This window comes from Bos mutus, chromosome 26 (assembly GCF_027580195.1).
Source record: "Bos mutus isolate GX-2022 chromosome 26, NWIPB_WYAK_1.1, whole genome shotgun sequence".
NCBI lineage: Eukaryota > Metazoa > Chordata > Mammalia > Artiodactyla > Bovidae > Bos > Bos mutus.
Genome location: NC_091642.1, coordinates 10,540,794 through 10,564,601, shown reverse-complemented (window position 1 = coordinate 10,564,601; position 23,808 = coordinate 10,540,794). Strand labels below are relative to the sequence as shown.

The 23,808-nt window shown below is 45.4% G+C and overlaps 1 protein-coding gene across 12 annotated transcripts in view; it reads right to left on the bottom strand.

The window, feature by feature from the left end:
* FGFR2 (fibroblast growth factor receptor 2) overlaps nt 1-23,808 on the bottom strand; it is a 107,339-nt gene that overhangs the window by 16,176 nt on the left and 67,355 nt on the right. For 6 of the 12 annotated variants that reach the window (XM_070363271.1, XM_070363279.1, XM_070363281.1 and 3 more), the window contains 7 exons: nt 22,042-22,232; nt 20,780-20,927; nt 16,962-17,164; nt 7,335-7,486; nt 4,372-4,493; nt 2,226-2,336; nt 693-883 (listed from right to left, as the gene is read on the bottom strand). In XM_070363271.1, coding sequence (XP_070219372.1) covers nt 693-883; nt 2,226-2,336; nt 4,372-4,493; nt 7,335-7,486; nt 16,962-17,164; nt 20,780-20,927; nt 22,042-22,232 — 1,118 coding nt within the window. Of the gene's footprint in view, nt 1-692; nt 884-2,225; nt 2,337-4,371; nt 4,494-7,334; nt 7,487-16,961; nt 17,165-19,193; nt 19,339-20,779; nt 20,928-22,041; nt 22,233-23,808 lie in introns of all 12 variants that reach the window. The other 6 variants (XM_070363274.1, XM_070363280.1, XM_070363282.1 and 3 more) reach the window with 3 other exon arrangements.

The following is a 23,808-nucleotide window of genomic DNA, read 5'->3' as shown; positions in this document are numbered from 1 at the left end:
ATGGACCGTCCCCGAAGTGTGGGCCAGGGAAGGGCATCTGGGGCCAATCCAAAATGCCCCAGGGGACATCTGGGCACCCGTCTAACTGCTTTCAGAATAATTCAGATGTTTCAAGTTCCAACTGCGTGCGGCATGCTCGGAATGCAAGTGATTCACCTCAGGGGACCTGGCCAACTTTTAACCGCAGAGGGTCACCTCACGAAATGAGACAAAATAAATCCCGAGAATACCTGGCTCTCGATGTCACCATAAGACCCCATCATTTGATCTCCGTTCCTAGAATCTTTAACTTGATTTCAAACTCCAAACCACAGAGACGACACCCAAAGTCCACATCCAGAGACTCAAGAACCACAAAACAAAGCCAAAAGATCATCGGCACCAAAGGCAGCGCCCCCTAACCCCGCTGCCATCCACCTGGAAAGCTGGCTCCCCAAAGGGTGCCGGCCAGCCCATCTCTGAGCAGAGACATCTTCTCTGCTCTCCTCTGCGGCGCTGCTACAGGTCTATGACGCAACTCTGGCTGTTAAAGAGTTCATCAAACCCCGGTATGAATTATGCAAGACATATTTTCCAGGTTGTACAAGACAGGCCAGGGCTTGATTCGGCAAATGAGCACATCCAAATGGCCTGTTTTCTTCACATATTTTTCACTGGAATCCATCCAACCAAGGAGAAGGGGAAGGACTCACTTTCTGGGAAGCCAAGTACTCCATGCCCCGGGCCAGCTGGTAGGTGCACGACACCAGGTCCTTGAAGGCCATCTGCTCCTCGGGAACGCGGTTGATGTCGTAGGAATACTCCATCCCGGGTGGCCTCCGGGCGCGCAGGTATTCCCGAAGGTTGCCTTTAGAGGCGTATTCAACGATGACATAGAGCGGCCCTGTGGATGGAAAACACGAGCTGGAGAGGCAGCGAACCCCGGAGCTGCCCTGGGGCAGCTCTGCCAAGGAGTTCGTAGCTATTACAACTCAGTGCTTTATTATTATTTTTTTTTAATTTAAACATACAGAACGGCACACACAAAAACAGAACACCTGCCTTCTAATCTCCCCACAAATGACAACGAACACCCGGCCAAGGTAGACTCAACAGTCTTTAATAAAACAGAAATGCTTCGTGAGTGCCCCTTTCTTGTCATGTCCCCTCTTAGAAAGCAACGGCTACCATAAATTTGCTGCTCTCATTTAATTTTAACAATTTTACAAACACATGTGTATCAATAAACGATGTATTATTTTTAGCAACATCAATAAGTAATAAAGACACAGCTTTGCAACAGTTTCCCCCCACACATGATCTTTCTGAAAGCCAGTCAGGCTGATAAAACATAAATCCAGATCATTCCGTTTAACGCTTACATAGATTCTACCATATAAATATACCGTGCTGTATTCATCCACTCCCCCGATGGGTGTGTTCAGGTGTGGGCCATTGCAAACGTTGTGCGACGAACTCTGCAAGCCAGTGCATGGCTCCTTACACACGCGTGCGATAATGTCCCTATGGCACAGACCAGCCTGTTTCCGTGTGTAAATGTTACTGGCACACAGCGAGGCCAATTCATTTCTGTATTGTTTGTGGCAGCTTTCTCACTCCAGCAGTAGAGGTGGGTGGCTGCCACAAAGCCAAAAATACTTACAATAACCCTTTACAGTCTCCTGACTCCCGGTAGAGACCTCAAAGGGAAATTGCCGAGGCAAAAAACAGGCATTCCAAGTTTATTAATTATCATCAAACTGGTTCCCAAAGTGACACAGATCATTTATGAGAGAAGCCAGGGTTCTCACTCCCCGGAGGAAGATAACATGTCCTTCCTGTCCCCTCTTTAAGGCCACTCCTGGGGACTCACCCATAGCAAGACATGGTTCCTCAATCCCATTTCAAGGGAAGAACTTGTCAACCAAAATGCAGGATCTTACATTGGGAACTCTCTCTCTCTAAACATAATGAGATGGCCTTTTCCAAACACCCTCTAGGTTATGTCCAAAAAACAACAGGACGCTACAGGCCTTCCCATCCAGGGTTGCCTAACATCCACCTTTCCCCCTAGACCCCAGGCATGGTCATCAGGAGCGCCTTCCTGAGGTGGGTTTTATAAAAAACTTTAAACATGTGCTTAGGAGGCTCTAGGAGCAAGATCTAAACAACCATACACTTCTAAAATGACGCTGATGCTGAACCCTGGGTTATGTGAATGAATGCATTTTTTTCCTCCTACTCACCATCCTGAGTACAGGCTCCAAGGAGATTTATGATATTTTTGTGTTTCCCAATCATCTTCATCATCTCCATCTCGGACACCAGATCAGAAAGGTCTTTCTCAGTGGCATCATCTAGAACATTAGGTAAGTTGCAGATCAGTTTTGCTACTGCTGGTTGATGAACATTTGGTTGAAACAGAATGAAATTGAATTTCTGAACCAGAAAAGACTTTCCAAATCACCTCTCTCATCTTACTGGTGAAGAAGGAAATGCCCAGAGAACTGCCCTCCTCCATGTCAAATAGCTAACTTGGGGTCAATAGTGTCAAAAGTCAAGACAACTATATATGCCTTGGGCGCTAAGGCCAATTCTTTCCCAGCAAACCTCACAGACATGGGGGCATTCTTCTCTACCAGGAAATAATTCCACCCTCTGGCAGATCGCAGGTATCTCAGAAAACCACATCAAATTTCATGGGACCTAAAAGCAACTGTGAGGACTTCTGTGGAAGAGGAGGAAGGGGAGGAAGATGGGGGCATTTCACATACTTCAGACTGTCTCTGGATCACAGGCTGCTAAGCTGAGCCCTCAAAGCCCACAGGGCACTCACAGATGGATTCAGACAAGGACAAAAGTTCCCATACCAAGGACAAAAGTGTGCGTGTGTGTGTGTGTGTGTGTGTGTGTGCCCGCTCCTGCATCTTGAGGGGCTGAAGGTTCTCGCCTTCTATGGGCTTCCCAAGGGGCTGGGATTCCCATACTAAGATAATTAAAGTTTTTAAAACCTCTCTGCTCCATAATTTCAAACAAGAACAGCTTAGGTCCTGCATATCCTGGCTTGCAGTTAAGCTTCCAAAAAGTGGCAAGATTCTTCCTCAGGTACCTGAATTGAACTAATTCAATATGGGAAAATCTGAGCTCACCCCAAAAGGAGGATAGGCCATGGATAGAAGCCATGCTGCATAAAGCTCTTTGGCTTCACAAAAGGAAGAGCAACACCAGTGCCTGGAGTGTAAAATCCACACGGACACCCACGGAGAAGCGCACACCTGCCCCTCAGAGGGCGAGGCTCCACTGCAGTGACACACGGCGTCCTCTCTAAGCTCTGAGATGCCCACTGGCTATTAAAATGGCCACGGCTGATGTCTGTGGTCTTCCCAGGCATCACACCCAAAGTGGGGAGCAGCTCAAAATGTCCTCATTTTCCTGGGGAGCCATTCAGATCCAGAGCTAAGGAGAAACAACCAACAAAACACCCAACTCCTTTCCAACGATTTCTACCCTGCTCCCTCCGCTCAGGAAGAGACGCGATGACTCAAAATCCCATGAAAGAAAGAAAAAGCCTGACCCTGGGTGTCCACAATGCGTGACGCTCCCCACCACTGCCCAAGCACACACATTCTGAGAACAGACCTGTCTGCCAGGACATGTGGGAAAAACTCTGCTTGGGGTGTCTTTTCTGAGATGCCCACAATGGGATTTATAATGTAACCGTTTCCTATAACTCTTCTCATAAAAGAATACTGTGGGAAGATGAAGTTAATGGTTAAAAGGTCTTTAGGCTCTTTGGCTGTAGGCATGAGCAGGGTTGGAAGGTTAACACATAAATATTCAGGCTCCCACGAACGCCTCTCGACGTTCACATCTCTGGGTCACTGCTCACTCGTCCCTGAACATGTGAGCAATTCTGCACCCGCATCAATGCCATGCGCTCCCTCTTAGCTTCCTAAGCAACTCTCCCAGACCAGGGCCATTCCCGCTCCGTGCCTCCTGCAAAGGAGAAGGACTGGCCTCCTCTCTCTGAGCCTTCTTGGCTCCCCCTAAAAAGGCCAACTTCCCTTATTTGTAAGCTAAGGTTTGTGTTCTGCATCCAACGTGCCAACACTCATCTAAATTAATCAATTCTATGTGAGTCAATATTTTCTAAGCATTTCCAAATATAAAGGGAATGAGCTACCACTTTCTAACAGAACTGGCTTTTCTTTTTTATAAGTGCACACTGCTCAAGATAAATAGTCTGTCTGAGATGCTGATTTATACCGAAAACTTCTCAACCCCTAGGTCAACTATGTGCTCTTTGACCCCGCACCATGATAGAGTTCACACAAAAGGAACATTCTTGATAAGGCAACCCCTTTCTCCTCCCTCCCCACACCACCCCCTCACCTTTCAACATCTTCACGGCCACAGTGACTGCTTCCTTGGGCTTCTCCTTGTCAATTCCCACTGCTTCAGCCATGACCACTTGCCCAAAGCAACCTTCTCCCAGGGGTTTGCCCAGCGTCAGCCTGAATGTGTAAAGGGAGGATTAGTACACGGCATCTGGTACAGCGAGGGAAATTCCAGAACTCAATATAAAAATCTTTCAGCAGCTTACAAAAGCATGGAGCATTTATCATATGGAACTAATGAGACTTGGGGAACACACGCGTCTGAGTATTTTCTTAGTGACGCTTTAGGGAATGTCAGTGACTGCTGGAACAACTATTGAATGTCACATTTGTATTCTTGATTTATTTTCTTTAAGGAAGGTATCCTTGCGAGTCAGGTGGTCAGCTTTCCTAAGTGCTAATGAGGAGAAGCTTTGATCTTGAGCCCATCGAATATTTGTAATTTAGAATGTCTCAAAGAAAACCGTTAAACCTGTTGTGTTTTTTTTTTTTGTCTCTGTGAAGTGATGTCTTTAAAAATCACTATTATTTAAATACCAATGGATTTTATGGTCACATTCTGGGCCAAGTTACAAGATGTGAATCTTAAACACATTTCAAGGAATCTCTGTTTTTTCATTAAAGGAAAAAGAGAACTCTAGAGAGGGGGGATTTTTCTGACATATTAGTTTAGAAATCCTTATGACTACCCAAAATTAATAATGAAGAAAATCCAAAGTGAACACAACAAACTAAGTTTCTAAGGTCAGAAGTGCTACATGCATCATGCTAATAGCCATATACACTCCTTGGACATTGAAAAACCAACAGAATGGAAGCGAGTTTGGAATACTTACAAATGTGGGTTTCCATTTAAGTGTAACACAGCAAAGTACTGAACTGCCACTAGTAAGCAGTACTTTTGCTAAGTACGCAATGGTTTGAAAAAGTTAAAGCAAAGACCAAGGGTAGCGTGTGCTATGCTGAGGTCATTCCCTTCCTACCCTGAGCTAAAATTAAATTTAATATCTTGGCAGAAAATAAACATTTGCATTGGAAAAATGGCTAATTTATGTCCTATTGCCCTGCTACTACAAACATAACAATCCTTTCTTTGTACAACGTCTGCCTCCAATCTAATAAACTGCTTCTAAATAGCCTTCATTCATTGGAAATCTGCTCCACCTATGGTTGTGCTAAACACTATTCTGAAACGCTTAGCACTCAGATTTTCCGCACTCAGGGTACTCTGGGTGGGAGCTGACAGACAGACTCCCACTGTTGCCGGTGGTGTCACAAGTGGCAAAAGCTATGGCTTGAACCTGGGAGCTACAATTTCTTAAAATATGATCACAGCTCCCTGACTCAGTCCTATATCCATAGGAATGTGCACAAGAACCCACCAACTTGTTTAGTCAAGCCCAGGCTCGTGAGAAACACCCCCTTCTCACACTCCACAGGTAAAGAAATCATTCTTGGTTTTTTTCTGGTGCCTCACTGGTAAGAATGAAGTAAACAAGTCCTGAATGAATGAACAAACAGCACACAAACAAACTGGAAATCACTTCCGTTAACACTCTAACAAAATGATACCAGTACAGTAATTTGGCTCTAATTTATGGCGTATATTAATATCTCTAAATGAGCTGTTAGGAAACAAAACTGGTTGGAGTTGTGTGAGTCAAAGTTACAAGTGCCATGTAAGCTACCTCTCCTTCCAAAGAAAGGCTCCTCATCCCATCCAATCTCTGGAAAAGCTTATCTTTGTATTTCCAAATCTGTGCATGAGTTCCTTCTCTAGTCATTAGACACTTCTCCAACATAATCTCAAGAAGACAGAGCAAATGTCAAGACCAATAGGGTAGCTGTACATAAGCAAGTCAAAAGCTTATTCCAGTTGATTTGATGCAGAGGTAGAGTCAGCAATTTCTACCTTCCATTACTCTCAAGCTGTTTAGACTCTAACCACTACAAGAGAGACCCTGGAAATGAGCTGACAGCCCTTCAATGACCATCATATTCACTTCAGAAGGTAGACTTGGGGGCTGGCCCCTGGCTGGAAGATCGAGGGCTGGTAGCCCAAGATCTGTCCACTGGCTGGATGTCCATCTTGCTGAGATTTGAAGTTCAGATCTCACCGGTTATGAAGGGAAATTCACAGGAGCCAAGAATTGTGCTCAGTCTGGGGAGGTCTGTACCGTGATCTTCATTTTATAGAAATGAAGTTCAAAAAGAATCAGGTAACTCATACAGGGTTGCCCAGCCACTGCTGGCAGAGCCAAGATTCAAATCCAGCCCAAGAGAATCCAAAGTCCATGAACTTGATGCCAGACCAAGAAATATACAGCTCTCAACAATGCCTTCACCAGAGCCCAGGTGGCCACACTTGGACTGATCTTATTGGAACATCTCTATATCACCCAATAAGGAAAATATTATGGACCATAAGAAATTCAATGGCAGGTACCATATTTGAAGATTTACAGCCCAATATTATATTAATAACTAGTAAAAACAGCACTGTTGGGTGAAGATTCTTAAGGCAATTTATATTCTATATCTAATCCCTCTAAAGAAATGAACCATAGGACAGTCATGAACCAGAAGTTAGAATGTCAATTCTGTTTTATAAATGGGATAATCCCACTCATATTCCATTTGACTGGATCTAAATTATCTAGAAAGTAAAAAAAAAAAAAAAAAAAAAAAGAAAAAAATGCTAACAAGGTACCATTTTGTTTGCTGACTAGCCACGGCTTAGTAGCTCTGCTTTAAAAGAACTATTAAAAAAGAGCCCATGACAGAATCAGTTCTTTATTTTTCCTGGAGTTGATTATTTAAAAATATAATCTTACCCATTCCTGTTGTCATCACAACAAGACTTTGGCAATTAAGCATCATAAACAGAAAACGTCAACCCAATGTCCCCATTTATACTTAAGTCTTCATTGGGAGAAGTGTCCCCACTCAAGTACTCACTTATCTCTTGGAAACTCCCATTTGGGATCTTCTGGCAGCTCGTACTCGGAGACCCCCGCCAGCATGGGGGTGTCTGCAGTTGAAGAGAGGCGAGTTGTAATCCTCACCAACGGGGTATTGGAGTTCATGGAGGAGCTGGACTCAGCAGAAACCTGGATACAAAATGCAAAGACACAGATGTAATCCTGGCTCCACCTGAGAAGACTGGGAGCCGGCCAGAGCCCAGCCATTGGTCAGCTCTTAGAAAGCAAGGGGAGGGTGGGTTGGCCAAAGTCATGAATTTAGGACCAAACATTTAGGAGCTGGATTCCAACTCCTCGGTCCTCCTATCCAGGCAGTATGTGCTAGATTTCATCCAGCTTGTATGTTCCTAAAACCAGACGTCCAAACATTTTTTAGACATTGCTTGATTAAAAAAAAAAAAAAAAAAGTCTTGTTTCCGCCCTAAACAGTCAACATATCATCTGAGAACACAGAGCTAGACCCCCACAGGCTTCATTCTTGCCTTTTTGCCTGGGCTTGTATCAGAGCCCCAGATTAGCAATCTCCTCCTGGCATACCAGCTCAGATGGTGAATCAATGCTACGCTTATGACATTCCACAAAAGCTTCTGGAAAATCGGCTCCTCAATCAGCTCTATCTTTTGAAATGTAAAGGCGAATATGTCAAGGATCTAGCTCTAGAATTTGAATGGGAAAAGCATTCTGGCAGCAACAAGTGCCTTTATTCAAGGGTAACCAGAGACCCAGGCACTGCGGACCACTGTCTACTTCTCCCCCATTCCTTCTGGGAACTAGCTGATGACCAGGTCAACTTTGGTTTCAGAAACTAGTGAACAAAGAGTCAAGGGAAAGAAAAATACCTCTTTATTCACAATCTTGTGGGAAAGCTCCCCTCCCCATCCCCAACGCCCCCAGCAGCCTGCAAGGCTTTACAGAGTGTTCTCAGTTTACGCTCATTCATTATAGTCTGCATTTGAAAAAATAGCTATTTCTTAAATATATCATCTTCTCTGTGCTGGTTTCTGTAAAGGAAAGTACCATTACGGGCTGCCTGACCATCACCTTATTCTAAACCATGAACAAGACCGGCCCAAGAGAACTGGAATCGGGTTTGACGTGACCCCTCAAATGTGGCTCTGTCCCCTACATGACTCTCACACCAACCTTTCTCCCCAGCAGTGCTTACAAACATTTTTAAAATCAAGATGGCAAGGATCAAGATGAACAAATTTAATGAGGATGAACTTTCAAGGCGGAGCCTGGACCATTCCCACAGGGAACCAGAAGATTGCTCTGGGAACGTCCTACTTAAAAAAACTTGACTCTCTCCTTAAACCCAGACTGCCCTTAAAAACAGGTAGGAAACCTGAGATATCCAAGAATAGATTGGGGGCGGGGAGGGGGGGGATCATTTCAGGAACAGGAAGCTGGTATTAGTATTACTTATAATATCAAGAAGAAGGCAAATTTTAACATAGAATTTCTATCATCTTTTTAAATGTACATGAAAACATTTCTGAGCCTTCTGAGCAGTCTTTTGTCAAAGGAATCATGCTTAAATTTTATTATGTAGACTCTATGATCAATGCTTACTCACCATGAGCATAGTAAACATATATATATATTTATGTGTGTATTTAATGATATATATACACATATATATTTTAAAGGAAGTTAGCAGTCATTAGTTTTGGAGCTAAGAGGGGCCTCATGGACAGATAAAGTTCTAAGAGGCTTCACACCTAAGTGTCTGGGCCACAGAGGCAAAGAGCAGAAGCAAAAAGACAAAAAGGTAAAAAAAAAAAAAAAAAAGACAAAGGTAAACACGAAAAGCCTGCAGAATCCACCTTCGCAATACGCTGACCTCAGCTGCAGGGCCCACCAGTAACACCATCTCCACAGCCTCCACTGACCCCATATATGTCTTGAGCTCCATCTGCAGGGAAGGACTCAGAGAGATTTCAAGGAACAGGTTTGGCTAAAAACACTTCCCCAAATCCTAACGCCCTGCATCAGGTCATGAGCTATGGATGCCAAAGGAGATGGATGTTCGCAGACGAAAAGGTGTCCCACATGAAGAAGCACAAATCACCACTCATCACGGTGGGAACCCAGCTTGAAGGTCACAGGCCAGAAGACTGGGAACAGCAGTCAGAGTCAGTCTGGCAATGAGACAGGACAGGCCCCAACCAGACGAGGTCTGGCAGAGTCCACAGCCAGAACACCCTCTCCAAGGCCAGTAGCGTAGCCCTGCTCGCTGGACCTCAGGGATCCTAGAACCCCTGTGCAGAGTGTGCAGGGAACTTGGAGACGGAGAAACCCCTGGGGTGGTGATGGGGGGAGCGGCTCTGGGTGAGGAGGCCCGTCCCGCCTTCTCTGGTATCGGTGAGGTTTCCAGGACACGGTGAGCGGGGGCCGCCTTCCCACAGGAGGTTAGAGGACACGGGCACTGAAAACAAGTCTCAGGAAGGATCTGTGAGAGCCTGAGCCCTGGTCACCTCCGGGGAGACGGGTTAGAAGTTGAGCAGGGACGGGGTGGAATATATCTTATTCCAGAACCTTCTAAAGCATTTGCATTTGATTACCATGCATATGTATCTCTTTTACATTCTAGAAAAACAAAGAACTTTTCCTTAATGACAAAAATATTTTTAAGAATGAGAAGGATCTGGGCTGAGGCATGTCATGGGCAGGAGTCGGGGGCATGGAAAATGGGGCATATTCTTGAAATATACTGATGTCTAAAATGAGTCAAAAATGACAAGATCTTGGATCTCATCTCTTCCCTGGGCTACAGGCTGGGTGTTGGGGCATCTCTGCATCCTTCCAGGTGGGTCCCCAGTGACTCCCCCAGCCTAGCTGGTGCCACCAATCCTAGCTGGCACCCTTCCCCTGCAAACTGTTTACAATGTGGGACCCTGAGTGGGGATAGGGGCCGTCCCACCTGGACCAAGTGCCCCACTGTGAGCTGTAGGGTCCCTATTCTAACACTAACTGTGAGAGCTTCAGCTAGTCACTTGACCTTCCTAAACTCGAGTCTCCTCGTCTGTTAAAAGGAGGCCAGAACAAGGAGATCCAACCAGGATCCAAGGAGACCCAACCAGTCCAAGGAGATCCAACCAGTCTATCCTAAAGGAAATCAGTCCTGAATATTCACTGGAAGGACTGATGCTGAAGCTGAAACTCCAATACTTTGGCTACCTGATGTGAAGAATTGACTCATTAGAAAAGACTCTGACACTGGGCAAGATTGAAGGCGGGAGGAGAAGGGGATGATAGAGGATGAGATGGTTGGATGGCATCACCGATTCAATGGACATGAGTTTGAGCAAGCTCCAGGAGTTGGTGAAGGACAGGGAAGCCTGGCATGCTGCAGCCCATGGGGTCACAAAGAGTTAGACATGACTGAGCGACTGAACTGAACTGAGAACAGTTCCCATGTCACTGAATTACTGTGAGGGTAAAATGAGGTCATACCCACAAAGCGTTTAGCCTGGCACCTGCTAAGAGCTCAGTTTGCTACCAACATCACAATGGCTTCTCTTAGCATCTTCTCTTTTTTTGCCTGCACCCCAGTGGTATATGGGAACTTAGTTCCCTGACCAGGGACCGGACCCATGCCCCCTGCATTGGAAGGTGATATCTTAACCACTGGACCGCCAGGGAGGTCCCTTAGCATCTTTTTAGAGTCATTTGCTGCTCAGATTCATGGGAGTTTATGAGGATCCCTCTCTCTGGGGAAGCCTGCAGACTTGCAGCCTAGCATTGTTCTGTGTGTGAGATGCTGTCTGTCAGACGGCATGCAGCAGGGAGAAAGCAATTCCACCGCATTACGGGTAGGATTTGCCTTAATGGTTTGACAGATGAGACCCTCTGCTCACAGCCAGGGTGGGTGGGTAGGGCTGGAGGGGTCCAGTGGGCAGAAGAGCAAGCCTCAGAAATTAAGGAGTCAGGGGACAGTCCCAGGGCAGGAGGAGAGCTGGAGAGTTAAGAAAGCCCTCATGACAAATAGGGCTTAGTGGCTGCCTCAGAAAGAAAAACGAAGCATTCAGTCAGAAGTTAACTGCTCCGCGGCTAACCTGTGACCCCAGAGGAATCTTTGCACAAACCCGTGACAAGAGTTCACACCCATACACATCTTCCCCCACAGACAGAGTGTCTCCCACAAGGTTTTAATGAGAAAGCTTTGAAAATGGAAAACCTTCCCCAACTTTGTTGCTGTCACTAGGATGAAGGTTATGGAAACTTTGTTCAGATTAAGGGCAGAGGTTTAGATTCCATGGACAGATCTGGAAGATACTTCTGTTTAAAAAAAAAAATACACAAAGAGAAAAAAAAGAGAAGAAAATGTCCCGAGTGGAAGAATCGACAGAATTCAATCCCTCTGTCTACAGAAGGTATATCATAATTTTACCTCCATGCATTTTACTATGCTTTTAAAATCCCCTCTGGGACTGTAAAACATGACTGGCTTTCTCTTCATTCCATCTTACTCTGAGCGCTAACGTGTTTGCAGGGCTGGCCCAATCCCTTGCAGGCAATTCCTCTGAGGAACACCGTGTTTCTAGAGCTTCTCTCTTTTGGACCACATTCTCTAAGGAATTCCACTGAATTTCATTCTGAATCCTGCTTCTGCAACACAGGTAATCACTCTTTTTTTGGGGGGGAGGTGGGAACAAAATCAAAACCTTCCCTCTCAGATATGCTCCTCCAGTTCCAGGTTTCCTTTTCCTCTGATTTTAAAAGATCCCAGAGATAGTGATCACTGAGTTACTTAAAACAATAAACACTAACACTCTAAAATAAGCTGTTTCCCCACTCCCAAATCCTGGCAGGCTCTTTTCCATCATGTTTTGCCACAGTCTCCACTCAGCTTCCTCTCTCTCCGGAATCTCTTTACCATAAATTCCTCGTGCCATAAATCAAGCTCTTAACCAAATGTGTTTTTTCTCCTATTTCCACAGCACATAAAGGAGATTAGGTAAGGAAGCGGGTTTTTTTTTTTTTTTTTTTTTAAAGGGCCACCAAGACATTGTGTTGTCCTTTGATACTAGATTTGATTCATCAATGAGAGGGGGGCCTGCAGAGAACAGGGCAGGCAGAGGTATAGAAACCCTCTGACGCTCAGTCCACGGATCCACATTCTCAAACCAGAGCACGAGGCCCCAGAGCTAACACAGTGATGCTGTAAGTACCGCCTATCACTCCCCAATAGCAAACAAAGTGCCTTCACCACCTAGAGCTGGTGGATGAGATAAAGGGTCAAGGGATGGGGGGAAGGGAGGATTTGTTTTCCTTCCATGACAAATTTTAGGTAAACAGGCAGGGGAGCTAATTTGACACTTACTTTCCTCCTTTAGCAAGTCTCTGCCTCCCCAAACCTCTCCCCAGAGAAACTCTATCAAACCCCGACCGGTCTCATCGGCCCAAACCCAGGTCTGATCTTAGCTGAACTTCGTGTCTTCTGGAAGCTGAGAGGAGAGAACAGCCAAGTGGGGGCCAGGCGCCCACATGCAAGGGCAAATTCCAGTTAAGCCATCCATGACCATCCGATTACCTACATGCTTGCTGGAACCAGCCAGTTCCATTAGACCACCTGAATGACCAAAATACAGAGACTGTTCCAAGATCACGCTGTTTAGCTGCTAGGCAGCAAATGCGCTTCTAGATGTGGGCCTGCCCTTCACAGAATTCAGTGGGTTTCATAACACGGCCCCCAGAACTGGCTCCCAAACCACACATGCCATCTTTGACCCATTCACGATGTCCCTGGGAATGTGTCCTTTGCCTCAAAGATACTGTTATAAAACATGACCTTGTCTGACCTTGATTTTTCTCTGGTTTTTGATCTATCTGTACCAGTAATCAAGAGGGTGAAATTAAAGTCTGGGGAAAGAAAAAAAAAAAACAAAACCAAAAACCAACCCTGCTGCCCCGTCCTGAGATGCTGGTGGTGAGCCAGCATGAGGTGCATGCATGTGAGGGGTTATCTGCTGATGCAAGTGTATCTCCATCCCGCCCTACGGAAGAGTCTGGCTCTCGAAAAAGACCTGGACGTGCTCACTGAGAAACCAACTCAACAAACCCAGCAATGCTGCCTACCTCCTGAACAAACAGCTCACTTCCTTTCACACCTCTCTGCCCCCACAGAACTAATGTGTGCAACACACGAAAAGTACAGCCCACCCGGCAACTCATGGATGTGTCAGGAAGACTTCCCAATGGCCACACCATCCACTAGCAGCCCTGGAGACCTGTACAATAGCCAACAGGCTCGGGCAGACTACCCTCTCTGGGCTGGCTCTTGCTGGTCCCCTTGTCTGAGACCCAGCTCAGAACACGGAAGGATCCCTGCCAAAGGAAATGGGGAGACGCCCTACATCACCCACCTCCCCCACCAAAAAGCTATTTCTCTTTCCCCAAACATCAAAATCCATAAAGAGCCTCAACAAACTCATGGTTACCAGGAAATGATCACAAGGAATTTCTTCTTTGGTACCAGAGAAAAATATTTTTGTGTCAAAAACAAATAACAAACTCGTATGTTGGTCTTACACTGGTAAGTCCAGTACATGTTAGTAAATGTCAACAAAAAAAATCCACAAAAGGATAAAACAATTTTTTTAAAACCTGCTCTTGTTCTAAAAAGGGAGCAACGATGGATCTAGTGAGATGTGGTCTCTGCATGTCTTGGGAGGGGCAAGGATCAGGGCCAAGAAGATGAAATTCCAGGCACATGCAGGACGGCAAGTGCCTAGGAAATACTGAGGAACAGTCCATCCCCAAGACATCTAATTACAGCTTACCTGTCGCCAGGTAAAGGCATGCCTGGCATCCCTGTGGTATGCTCTCTGTCATCAACGTATCTGCAGGCCTTTCTGGGGCTTTTCATTCCAGCCACAGTCCAATAACCCTCTTTTATCCAGGTATCTGATAAACATTCTTCCACCAAAGGGGCCATGCTCATTATGGACGAATGGCTCTTTGTGAAGAATCAGTGGGTCCCACATGTGCAGCTGAGATGTGTCAACATCCCCCCAAATAAACGCCCAGAGATTTGTTTTTCCAGGGGACTGGTACCTGCCCACTTTCTACTGCTTCTCTTACACTATTTGACCCTACTGAAACACAAGGCCATTGCATCTCAAATGAAGGCCCCCAAATAACTTTGGAGCCATTGGCAAAGGCCACAGGCCATGTCTTGCATGAAACCTGTGTTAGACTAAGCACTCAGAAAATTAAGAAGAAAGGAGGGGCGGGAGGGATAAACAAAGAGGAAGAACTAGAATGCTGCCTTCAGTTACACACAGGGAAGGAGAGGAGAAAGGAGCAACTTAGACTGAGATGGACAATGAAGAACACCAGTCAGCCAGGGAGAAAAAGCACAAAGACCAGAGCTGAGTCAAGGGGATTTTAAAGGCATCTGCTTCTTCTATATGAAATAAAAAGAAGAGCACTATAACAGCTGCAGAAAAAAAAAGTATGATGAAATAATTACAGGACAATGGTCTAGCTACACCAAATTAAAGGTTTCTTCCAGAAGGTAGCATTTTTCCCTATTAGAAAAAAAAAATAATAGAGATGGGAATACCACTCCCTCTTTCAAGTCCCTAGAGTCAGGATCTCAAGATAGTAGCTGTAAAAATGGTCCAAATGGCTGTAAAAAATGGTCCTGAGGGTCGGGGAGGGGCGGCCACACCACCTGAAAGTCACTGAAGGTACCATGTTATAAGAGTCATCTTAAGACTGAACTCTCCCAGAGTCAGGCAAGTGGCCTCATCATCAATTCCCTGGCCCCAAGAAAGATATGCTCAGTCGCTTCAGTTGTGTCCGACTCTCAGAGACCCCATGGACTGTAGCCCACCAGGCTCCTCTGTCCATGGAATTCTCCAGGCAAGAACACTGGAATGGACTGCCATGCCCTCCTCCAGGGGATCTTTCCAACCCAGGGATCAAACCTGCATCTCCTGCGTTGCAGGCGAATTCTTTACCGATGAGTCACCAGGGAAGCCCCGAGAGACAATGTGCCACTTTAATAAAACAGCATTCTTGGAGGCAGGGGGAACCAATGACAACTTTCTCCCCTGCCTCACCCTGCTGCCACTCTTAAGACCATGTGGGCACTGCCCTATACTTGACACACTCCAAATGCTACCCTCAGCCTCCACTTTTTTTTTTTTTTTTTTTTTAGCCTCCATTTAGAAAGACCTGCTTGAAACATAGATTCAACGAAGTCAACAAGGACCCATTCAGCCCAGAGTTCGGAGCTGGGCTGAGAACAGCCATATCTGTGCCAAAACCACTGCTGACCAACTGGTTCCTAATGTTTCCTAATGCCTTGTCCAGAAAATATCATTGCCACCTGCAGTCAGGCTGGGATTAATCCAGAGTTTCTCAGAGTGCATTTCAGAATCATCTGAGGACTTACTTCAGATGCAGATTCCTGGTCCTCTTCAAAACCTACTCAACCAGAATCTCTGGGGCTACAAGTAAGGAATCTGCCATTTTAACAAGCGTGCTGTACACACCGAGTTAGAGCCTGTGAGTTAGCCATTTTCCTCACTGTTTCAAAACTCATGTCCTTATTGGAATCAAGTACTAAATACTTTTGGAAACACTGCCTTCACACCTGCCTTCCCCTTCCACCTTCGCGAGCACTTCCAGCCCCACCAGCTGTGCCAGGCTTTGGTTTAAGGCAGAGGTGTTGGCTCCAACTTGTCCCATTTGCCTGAAGCAAAAGTAAACCCACCGGGAGGCACAGACGATCAAAAAGCAACCAACAAAACTGAGGTTAACAAGCTCGAGGGTAACAACAACTAGTTGCCCGTTCAATATACAAATCATTCTGCCACCAAATCCACAGTCACGCTCATGGGAACACCTAATCAGAACATATTATAGGCATGTGTGTGTGTGCGTGCTCAGTCATGCGACCCCATGGACTGCAGCCTGCCAGGTTCCTCTGTCCGTGGGATTTTCCTGGCAGGAATACTGGAGTGGGGTGCCATTTCCTCCTCCGGGGAATCTTCCTGACTCAGGGATGGAACCTGCATCTCCTGCACTGCAGACAGATTCTGTACCACTGAGCCACTGGGGGGACTACAGGATTCTATTTTAAGAATCAGAGGTGGAAGCCAAATCCAGTTAAGACAGACCTCATGGGGTAGTAGTTCAGACACCTCCAGGTACAGGTTTCTGACCTTGACTTCAAAAAAAGTAAGTCCAAGAAAACCAGAATCCCTTCCTTTCCAACAGGCATCAGTCTATCGCCAAAAAAAGCATTTGATCACAGGGACAACGAGGGCTTATGCCACTGCACTTGAGTCCCACCAAACACAGCAGGGTGTTACCTCTTGGGTTATTTCCAGTCCTGCAGATGAGCTCAGAGTCTCGCACCACTGGGCTTTCTCACCCTCAGAACTAGACTCAGCTGACCTTACCAATGCACCAGGACTTGACCTTCCAAGCTCCAGACACTGATTGGACAGACGCCCACGAAGAGACCGGTCAGAACCACTAGCACAGGGATGCTCCCCAAAATAGAAGCACAGAAGCAGAGGAAGAGACCCAAGAGCTGGCTGGGCTTGGGGAGTGGTAAAGTTCTTCAAACTCTTTATCTACTTTCTGTTACCTGTCTCCGCAGGGGGATGCGCTTGGTCAGCTTGTGCACAGCCGGCTGGCTGCTGAAGTCCGGCTTCTTGGTTGTGTTCCTCATCCGGCACAAGATGACCGTCACCACCATGCAGGCGATGAAGAACACCCCTATGCAGTAAATGGCTATTTCCAGGTAGTCTGGGGAAGCTGGGATCTCCTTTTCTCTTACAGGAGCTAGATTGCAGATCACAGGAGAGGAACAGATAAGCAGGCCACAGAGTTAGGAGACTGCACTGATGCTTCCTGGCGTAACTACAGGAAATCAAAAAGTGACAATCATTCCCAAGGCAAGATGGGCCTCCCAACAGCTCAGCGCTGCAAGAGGCATGGGCTGTGGGCCTGCCGTGCACCTCTTCTAAACAAAAGTGAATAACTCTGGGCTCCTTGTTTTACCACTGGGGCCCAGGTAGTGTCTTATCACTACCTCAACGGACCTCCAGAATCCAGATCATGATGGATTGGCTGACTCCAAGATACGAGGGTCAGGTTACAAGGTCACATTCCGTTAAGACATATGGGTAGGGTAGGACAGTCACCCACACCCACGACAAAAAGGCTGCCTTCTCCCTTGATGGTCTCTGATGCAAACCATTTAAAAATTCTTAAATATGAACGTGCCCACTTTTGTCTCTAAAGGAAGAATGCCTCTGTCTTATTTGGGTGAGCTCTTCCAAAGGAAGATGTGACCAAGTCATTTGCCCAGAACACAGTTTCAAAGCAAACAAAAAAATTATTCATCTACTGGGCTGGTTGGAAAAGGTTCATATTTCTAAATATAGTCCAGTAGATTATTTAACTAAACAAATGCTTTTAATAATAAAGACTGAATTGGTTATAGTACAGAATCATTATGTCTATACAATAAAAAGTATGTAACATTCTTTAATAACCATTTAAATTTTTGTGTATCTGGTTATACACATGTCACAACTTTTAAAGAAAAAACAGAGATGATGTCACATGTGAGGGCACATAAAACTGCTTAAGTTAGAAACTCTTACACTAACTTCCAATAATCTGCTCCCTCCTTGGTCCTCAATGATCAATCGACAAGCAGTGTATTTCCAAATAGTACTTTTCTCAAACTGCATTCTTAATTAATGTGCTCGTACTGTCAGGCAAATCGGTTAAGAAGTGCCAGTCGGGCACTTGTAAAATGCAATACTGCAAGTAAAAGCAAGCTCAATACACGAGGCATCTCACTGTCGCAAAGCAAATACTCAGAGCGGATTCACAACAAAAGGAAAAATGAATGCAATGGCATTATTTAAAGCTTATACATTTGAGTCAGAAAACTATTCGCAAGATAGTCAAAACTCTTAGCAGCACAGCACAAAATGAAATGATCAATTTATTTTTGCTAGATATAAGCATGCAGGTAGGCACCAAACTCTAAAAATAAGGAATTAATAACTGGAGTGGAACATTATGAGCTGGCAAACCATAGTCTATGCAGTTTCACAAAGGAAATGACAAAGAGACAGATGTATTAAAGAAGATAGTAGTTAAAACTTGACTAGGGTAGAGATGTCAGTTAAAAGATTTAGACAGCGGCAGTGTTTAGGCAAGAGGGCTTCAGTGATGTTGATTTCTCTGTAGGGTAGAAATAACATCAAGCCCAAGATGGCAAGAGCATGCTTTGCAGTAAAAGCCTAAGAGTCTGTTCCATTACATCATGCAGCAAGCCACCGATCCCCAAGTAGATAACACACTGCTTCTGAACACCCTACACACAGAGGTATTTCTGCCCAGGAGCCTCAACATACACCCATCTATTTACATCTCATTAAAAACAGGAAGTGGAACAAAAAAAATTTTTTTAAGTACATATGGGATTTTAACAAAATGGAATTTGAAATGAGAAAAATCACTTTGAATTTTACAGAGTGATTTCAACTTCTTCCTTAAAAGAAACCAGGATGGGTGAATTTACACATTGACTCAATAACTCACTAAAAACATAAGATCTCTCGGGGTTTGAAGGGTAAAATTTCACTTGATCATAAATAAATGCGCGGGTGGGATCTCATTGCAAGTGAATTTCCAAGGCAACTTTCTTCTCCCAGGGGGGTAATTTTAAACATTTTGAAAAATCTTTATGTGAGGGGAAAAGGGACCATTCCTGAGAACAGAAGCTGTGTTAATTTCATAGCAATCAACCAAGAAGAGGGAAAAAACCATGGAGAGAAAGAGCAGTATATACCTGGCAGAACTGTCAACCATGCAGAGTGAAAGGATATCCCAATAGAATTACCCGCCAAGCACGTATATTCCCCAGCATCCTCAAAAGTTACATTCCGAATATAGAGAACCTCAATTTCTTTGTCCGTGGTATTAACACCGGCGGCCTAGAAAACAAGGAAAGCAAGAGAAAAGGCTAGACGACACAGGAATGATTGTGGAGGGGGCCATGGAACCACGAGGCATTGCACCGGGACCTCCAGCGGGTACCGGCCACCGGAAGATTCCAATCGCAGCCCATCCACAAAGCCCACAACCAAGAGACACTGAGCAACACGGAGCAGCTCACCTCCACAGGCCCGTCACCACACCGGCTTCACCACCTAGACATACATGCATGCGATCAAAGGCATGGAAAAATCAACCCACAGAGATCCATTCTCTGGGTCTTTGCTTGCTTGCTTTGGATGGAGGAGTGATTTTCCAAAAGTAGGGCACCCAGAAGTCCAAGCTGGGTTCTGGTCCTGTTGGCTGCAGACTCCCACCTTGAAAAAAGGATGGCTCTGTCTAAATTGTTGTATTGCAAGACAGCACACTGCAGGTTAGTCCAAGTGGATACTTGGCATATCCTTCCAGGCCTGTGAGAACCACCAGGGTGGGGTTCTGTGTTGGTTACTAGGCTCTGGTTACTTTTACTCCTGTACAACCACCTTGACATACATTGCATTAAAAGAAAATGGAAGAAAACATGATATTGATAGCAAAGAAACTGGGCTCTTTTTTTTTCTTTTTGCAACAAAAACATTTGCATGTAAATCATGACAAATTGGTGGCTCAGACAGTAAAGAATCTGCCTGCAATGTAGGAGACCCGGGTTCGATCCCTGGGTTAGGAAGATCCCCTGGAGAAGGGAATGGCTAACCACTCCAGTATTCTTGCCTGGATAATTCCACAGAGGAGCCTGGTGGACTACAGTCCATGGTGTCGCAAAGAGTCAGACATGACTGACTCATGTCCCTTTCATATGAAAAACTGAGAAAAGCAATCTACTGTCTTTAATAGCCAGTCAGCAGTACATTTATTCACGGAGATGGGATATCCTTGAACTTGGGATAACAAGGTCAAGGACAGTATTCTGTAAGTATCAATTAGGTAACAGAGAAAACGGTGCTCTGTTGAACCAATGATATTTCTCTAAAAATCTGCGGTTGGGAAGGTATCAAATTCTGCTGTTATGCAAATGCCACGCGCAACAGGCACACTGGTGTGTGTCTGCAACAGTGCTGATGTGCAACAATGATGGGAGATGTGCAGCCTGAACAAGAAAAACCAGAAGGAACAACTTCAAAACTGGGTGGGGGGCGAAGGGCAATCTTCAAAAGAAATTAGAGCAAGCGCTTTGAACATGTGTGGGTATTTTTCCATGGCTGCTGGCATCCTACCAGCTGCATCACGGAAGAAAGATTATGATGAATATACCAAGACCACAGAATCACCCTATAAGCTGCTTGCAATCTCCCAAAGCACCAGGTCTTTTCAGCTTCTATATCCAGCCTTCTTTTAAAAAAAAAAAACCAAAAAAAAAAAAACAAACAAAAACGTTGTTACCTTGCTGTTTTGGCAGGACAGTGAGCCAGGCAGACTGGTTGGCCTGCCCTATATAATTGGAGACCTTACAAATATACTCCCCAGCATCCGCCTCAGTCACATTGAACAGAGCCAGCACTTCTGCATTGGAACTATTTATCCCCGAGTGCTGGAATAGACACAGGAGAACAATATAACGGCCAACCCGGAAGGACTTCACAAGGTCCCACCACCAACACACCACCAAAAAACCACCTCCATCTCATCTAAACAGCAGCATCAAAGGGCTGTGGGTTTAGAAGGAAGAAAAATAAGTCAACTGGTGGACAGTGGAAGTGACCCAGTGGAGAGGGGAGGGAGGGTGTGATCAATTCCCTTGAAGAAAGGGCCCACAGTTCCCCAAGCGGAGCATCTCTTTCCAGCTTTTTGGATCCTGGGTGTTTGTAGCTGGAGAGCACACTTTGGTGGTTTAATGTTTTGAGCTAAGCTACCTATGGTTCTACTGGAAGACTGTTCTTCTTAAGGACATTCTCTATGAGCAGCTCAATGTGGGAGATGTGTCAGGCAGTGTGCTCAGAAGTATTTATGCAGACTCAGCTACCGGTTGCTATCACCATCTTGAAGAGCAAGACAGATCTAAAAAATAAAGAGGCTGGTGCTATTAAAACTGGGTCTTGCAAGGAACCAAAGAAGAACTCCATGGGGAAAAAGGTTTCCTTGTTCTACATTTCACGTGTGCAGAAATACCTTCTCAAGTTTATCATCTAAACCACGTGTGAAAGAACTTCAAAGGTTACGGGATTTCTTTTAAAAGGAAAATCTAAATTGTTTCTAAAAGGTGGCTACTAAAATCTGATCCTAACATCATATTAAGAAAAAACAACGTCAGTGGAACAATAAACGTTGCGACAACACCTAGAGTTTATAATGCTCTTTCCAGCTACTCCAATCCACTGATCTGCACAGCGCCCTGTGGGGGAGATACTATCACGATCCCCACTTTTATAGATGTGCAGCTAAGCCTAAACATCTCATCTAAGATCTCTGGGCTGATAAACAGCTCAACTATTCTGACTCCAACTTTAGTAGTCCTCCCACTGCCCCATGGCTCCCTCCTGAGATTTTATTAGCAAGCCTAATGATCTGCTAATTCTCAAACACACTCTGTGCTGAACACATACAAGAGTCATCTTCTCAAACTCAAAAGGAAATCAATGAACCTGCGGCCAAACTCATCAGGGGAAACCCAGTCGTGGGTATCTTTGGATTCAGAACTTGCTCACCTTCAGAACCTTGAGATAGGGCAGCCCGTCGGGCCCATATTTACTGCCGTTCTTTTCCACGTGTTTGATCCACTGGATATGGGGCTGGGCATCGCTGTACACTTTGCAGACAAACTCCACATCGCCTCCAACCACAGTGGAGGCATTTGCCGGCAGCCCGGCTTGGAGGATGGGCCGGTGTGGTGATCGCTCTGGTGGAGACACAGAAGGAAGGGGGAGCGGGGACGGGACACGGAGAGATGAACAAATAAGTCGTGTTGTCCAGAAGGCTGCTAGTGAACTCAAGCCAAAAAGGCCTTGAGTCTGCTGGCTGACTCTTTTGAAATAACACCATGGCCCGATGCATAACAAAAAACGACTTCAAAGGAGACGGCTGGAGCGCGACCCTTGTAAAAAGAGTACTTATTTAGAGAGCTGAGAAAAGAACCTAACTACATTCTCGAGTCATTGTTGTCCATGGCCACCTAATGAACAAGAATAAGATTTTATTTTGAGGATCTAAAAGACAAATGGTGAGGGAAAGAGTGCCTCTTCACTTATTTCATTTGGGACCATTTCAGAAACTCACCTTGATCATCAGCTTAACATCTCAGGGACTAACTTTTGAGGTCACCCTGAATTCCAAAATGGCATCTATAGGCAGTGTCTCCCCGCACCTTTCTAAGATGCTCTGGGGAAGATTTACAGCCCTTGTTTTGAAAGGAAAATAAATTAAAATCTAAAGCCCAAAGTAACGAACAACTGGTTTCATCCCTTTGCTGTGGAATTCACTCCATTTGGTCATTCTTTGTCCCACGCCCCGTTCACCTCCCTGTAAGTACTCCGGGTCACTGTCTGTCCCATGCTAGACGCACAGGCAGACGCTCCTCAGCTTACTCAGATGTGGCACCAAAAGAAACACAAAGCAACACTGGTTCACAAATCCCGGCACCGTCTCAGACCGTCTTAAAGGAGGCCCCACAGTGGGTAAGCCAGCAATTACTTTCCACCCTCGCTTGTCTGCGTCTCTCTAGGGAAACTTTCCAGTTCAGGGGTGGTCTTTGCAGAAACCCTGCAGAGGCAACTGCATCAAGATGCAGGAACGACTACATAAGGTTCCTCAAGAATCAAGTAACAGACCAGCCTGCTGCATGACCTTGTCTACAAAGATAGTCCACAGAATCACAAATGGACCAGAGCCTCGCTACACAGCAGCTTGGTCAAGAGTCACACACAGAAAGAGAGTCCATGCACCAATATCACCCCATGCCCACCTACCTGCACGTACCTGCTCCTGTCTCCCTCCCCACACTGTGGGTACTGCTGCCTTTAACCTCCAGCCTAAAACATCACCAAGGGAAATGAGGACATCCCAACCAGCTCGATAAACCGAAGATGTCTCCACACCACGCCTGAGCATCCTTAAGCATCGCACTGGAAACAGCAAATTAAAACGACAGCTATCTAAGCCTTTCTATATTGGGGCTTTCAGATTAAAATGTCATTTAGTGGAATTTGTTGGACAGGAGCCAGACCATGTGCAAATTGATTTTACTGCGTAAGCCTGTGGCTAGCCTTTAAAAACTTAAAAAAAAAGAAAAGAAAAAGTGCCAGCAGTTACTCTTTAGCACATTTCATTCTAGAATCTTCCATCACTTCACAAACACCTTTATTTTTGCATTAAAAAGACAGGGTTGCAGAGCCCAAAGAAGGCATTCATTTGCCATGGTTTCACCCACATGGGCAAAGCAAAGAGCCCGGAAGTCGAGGCTCCTAGTCGTGGGGGCA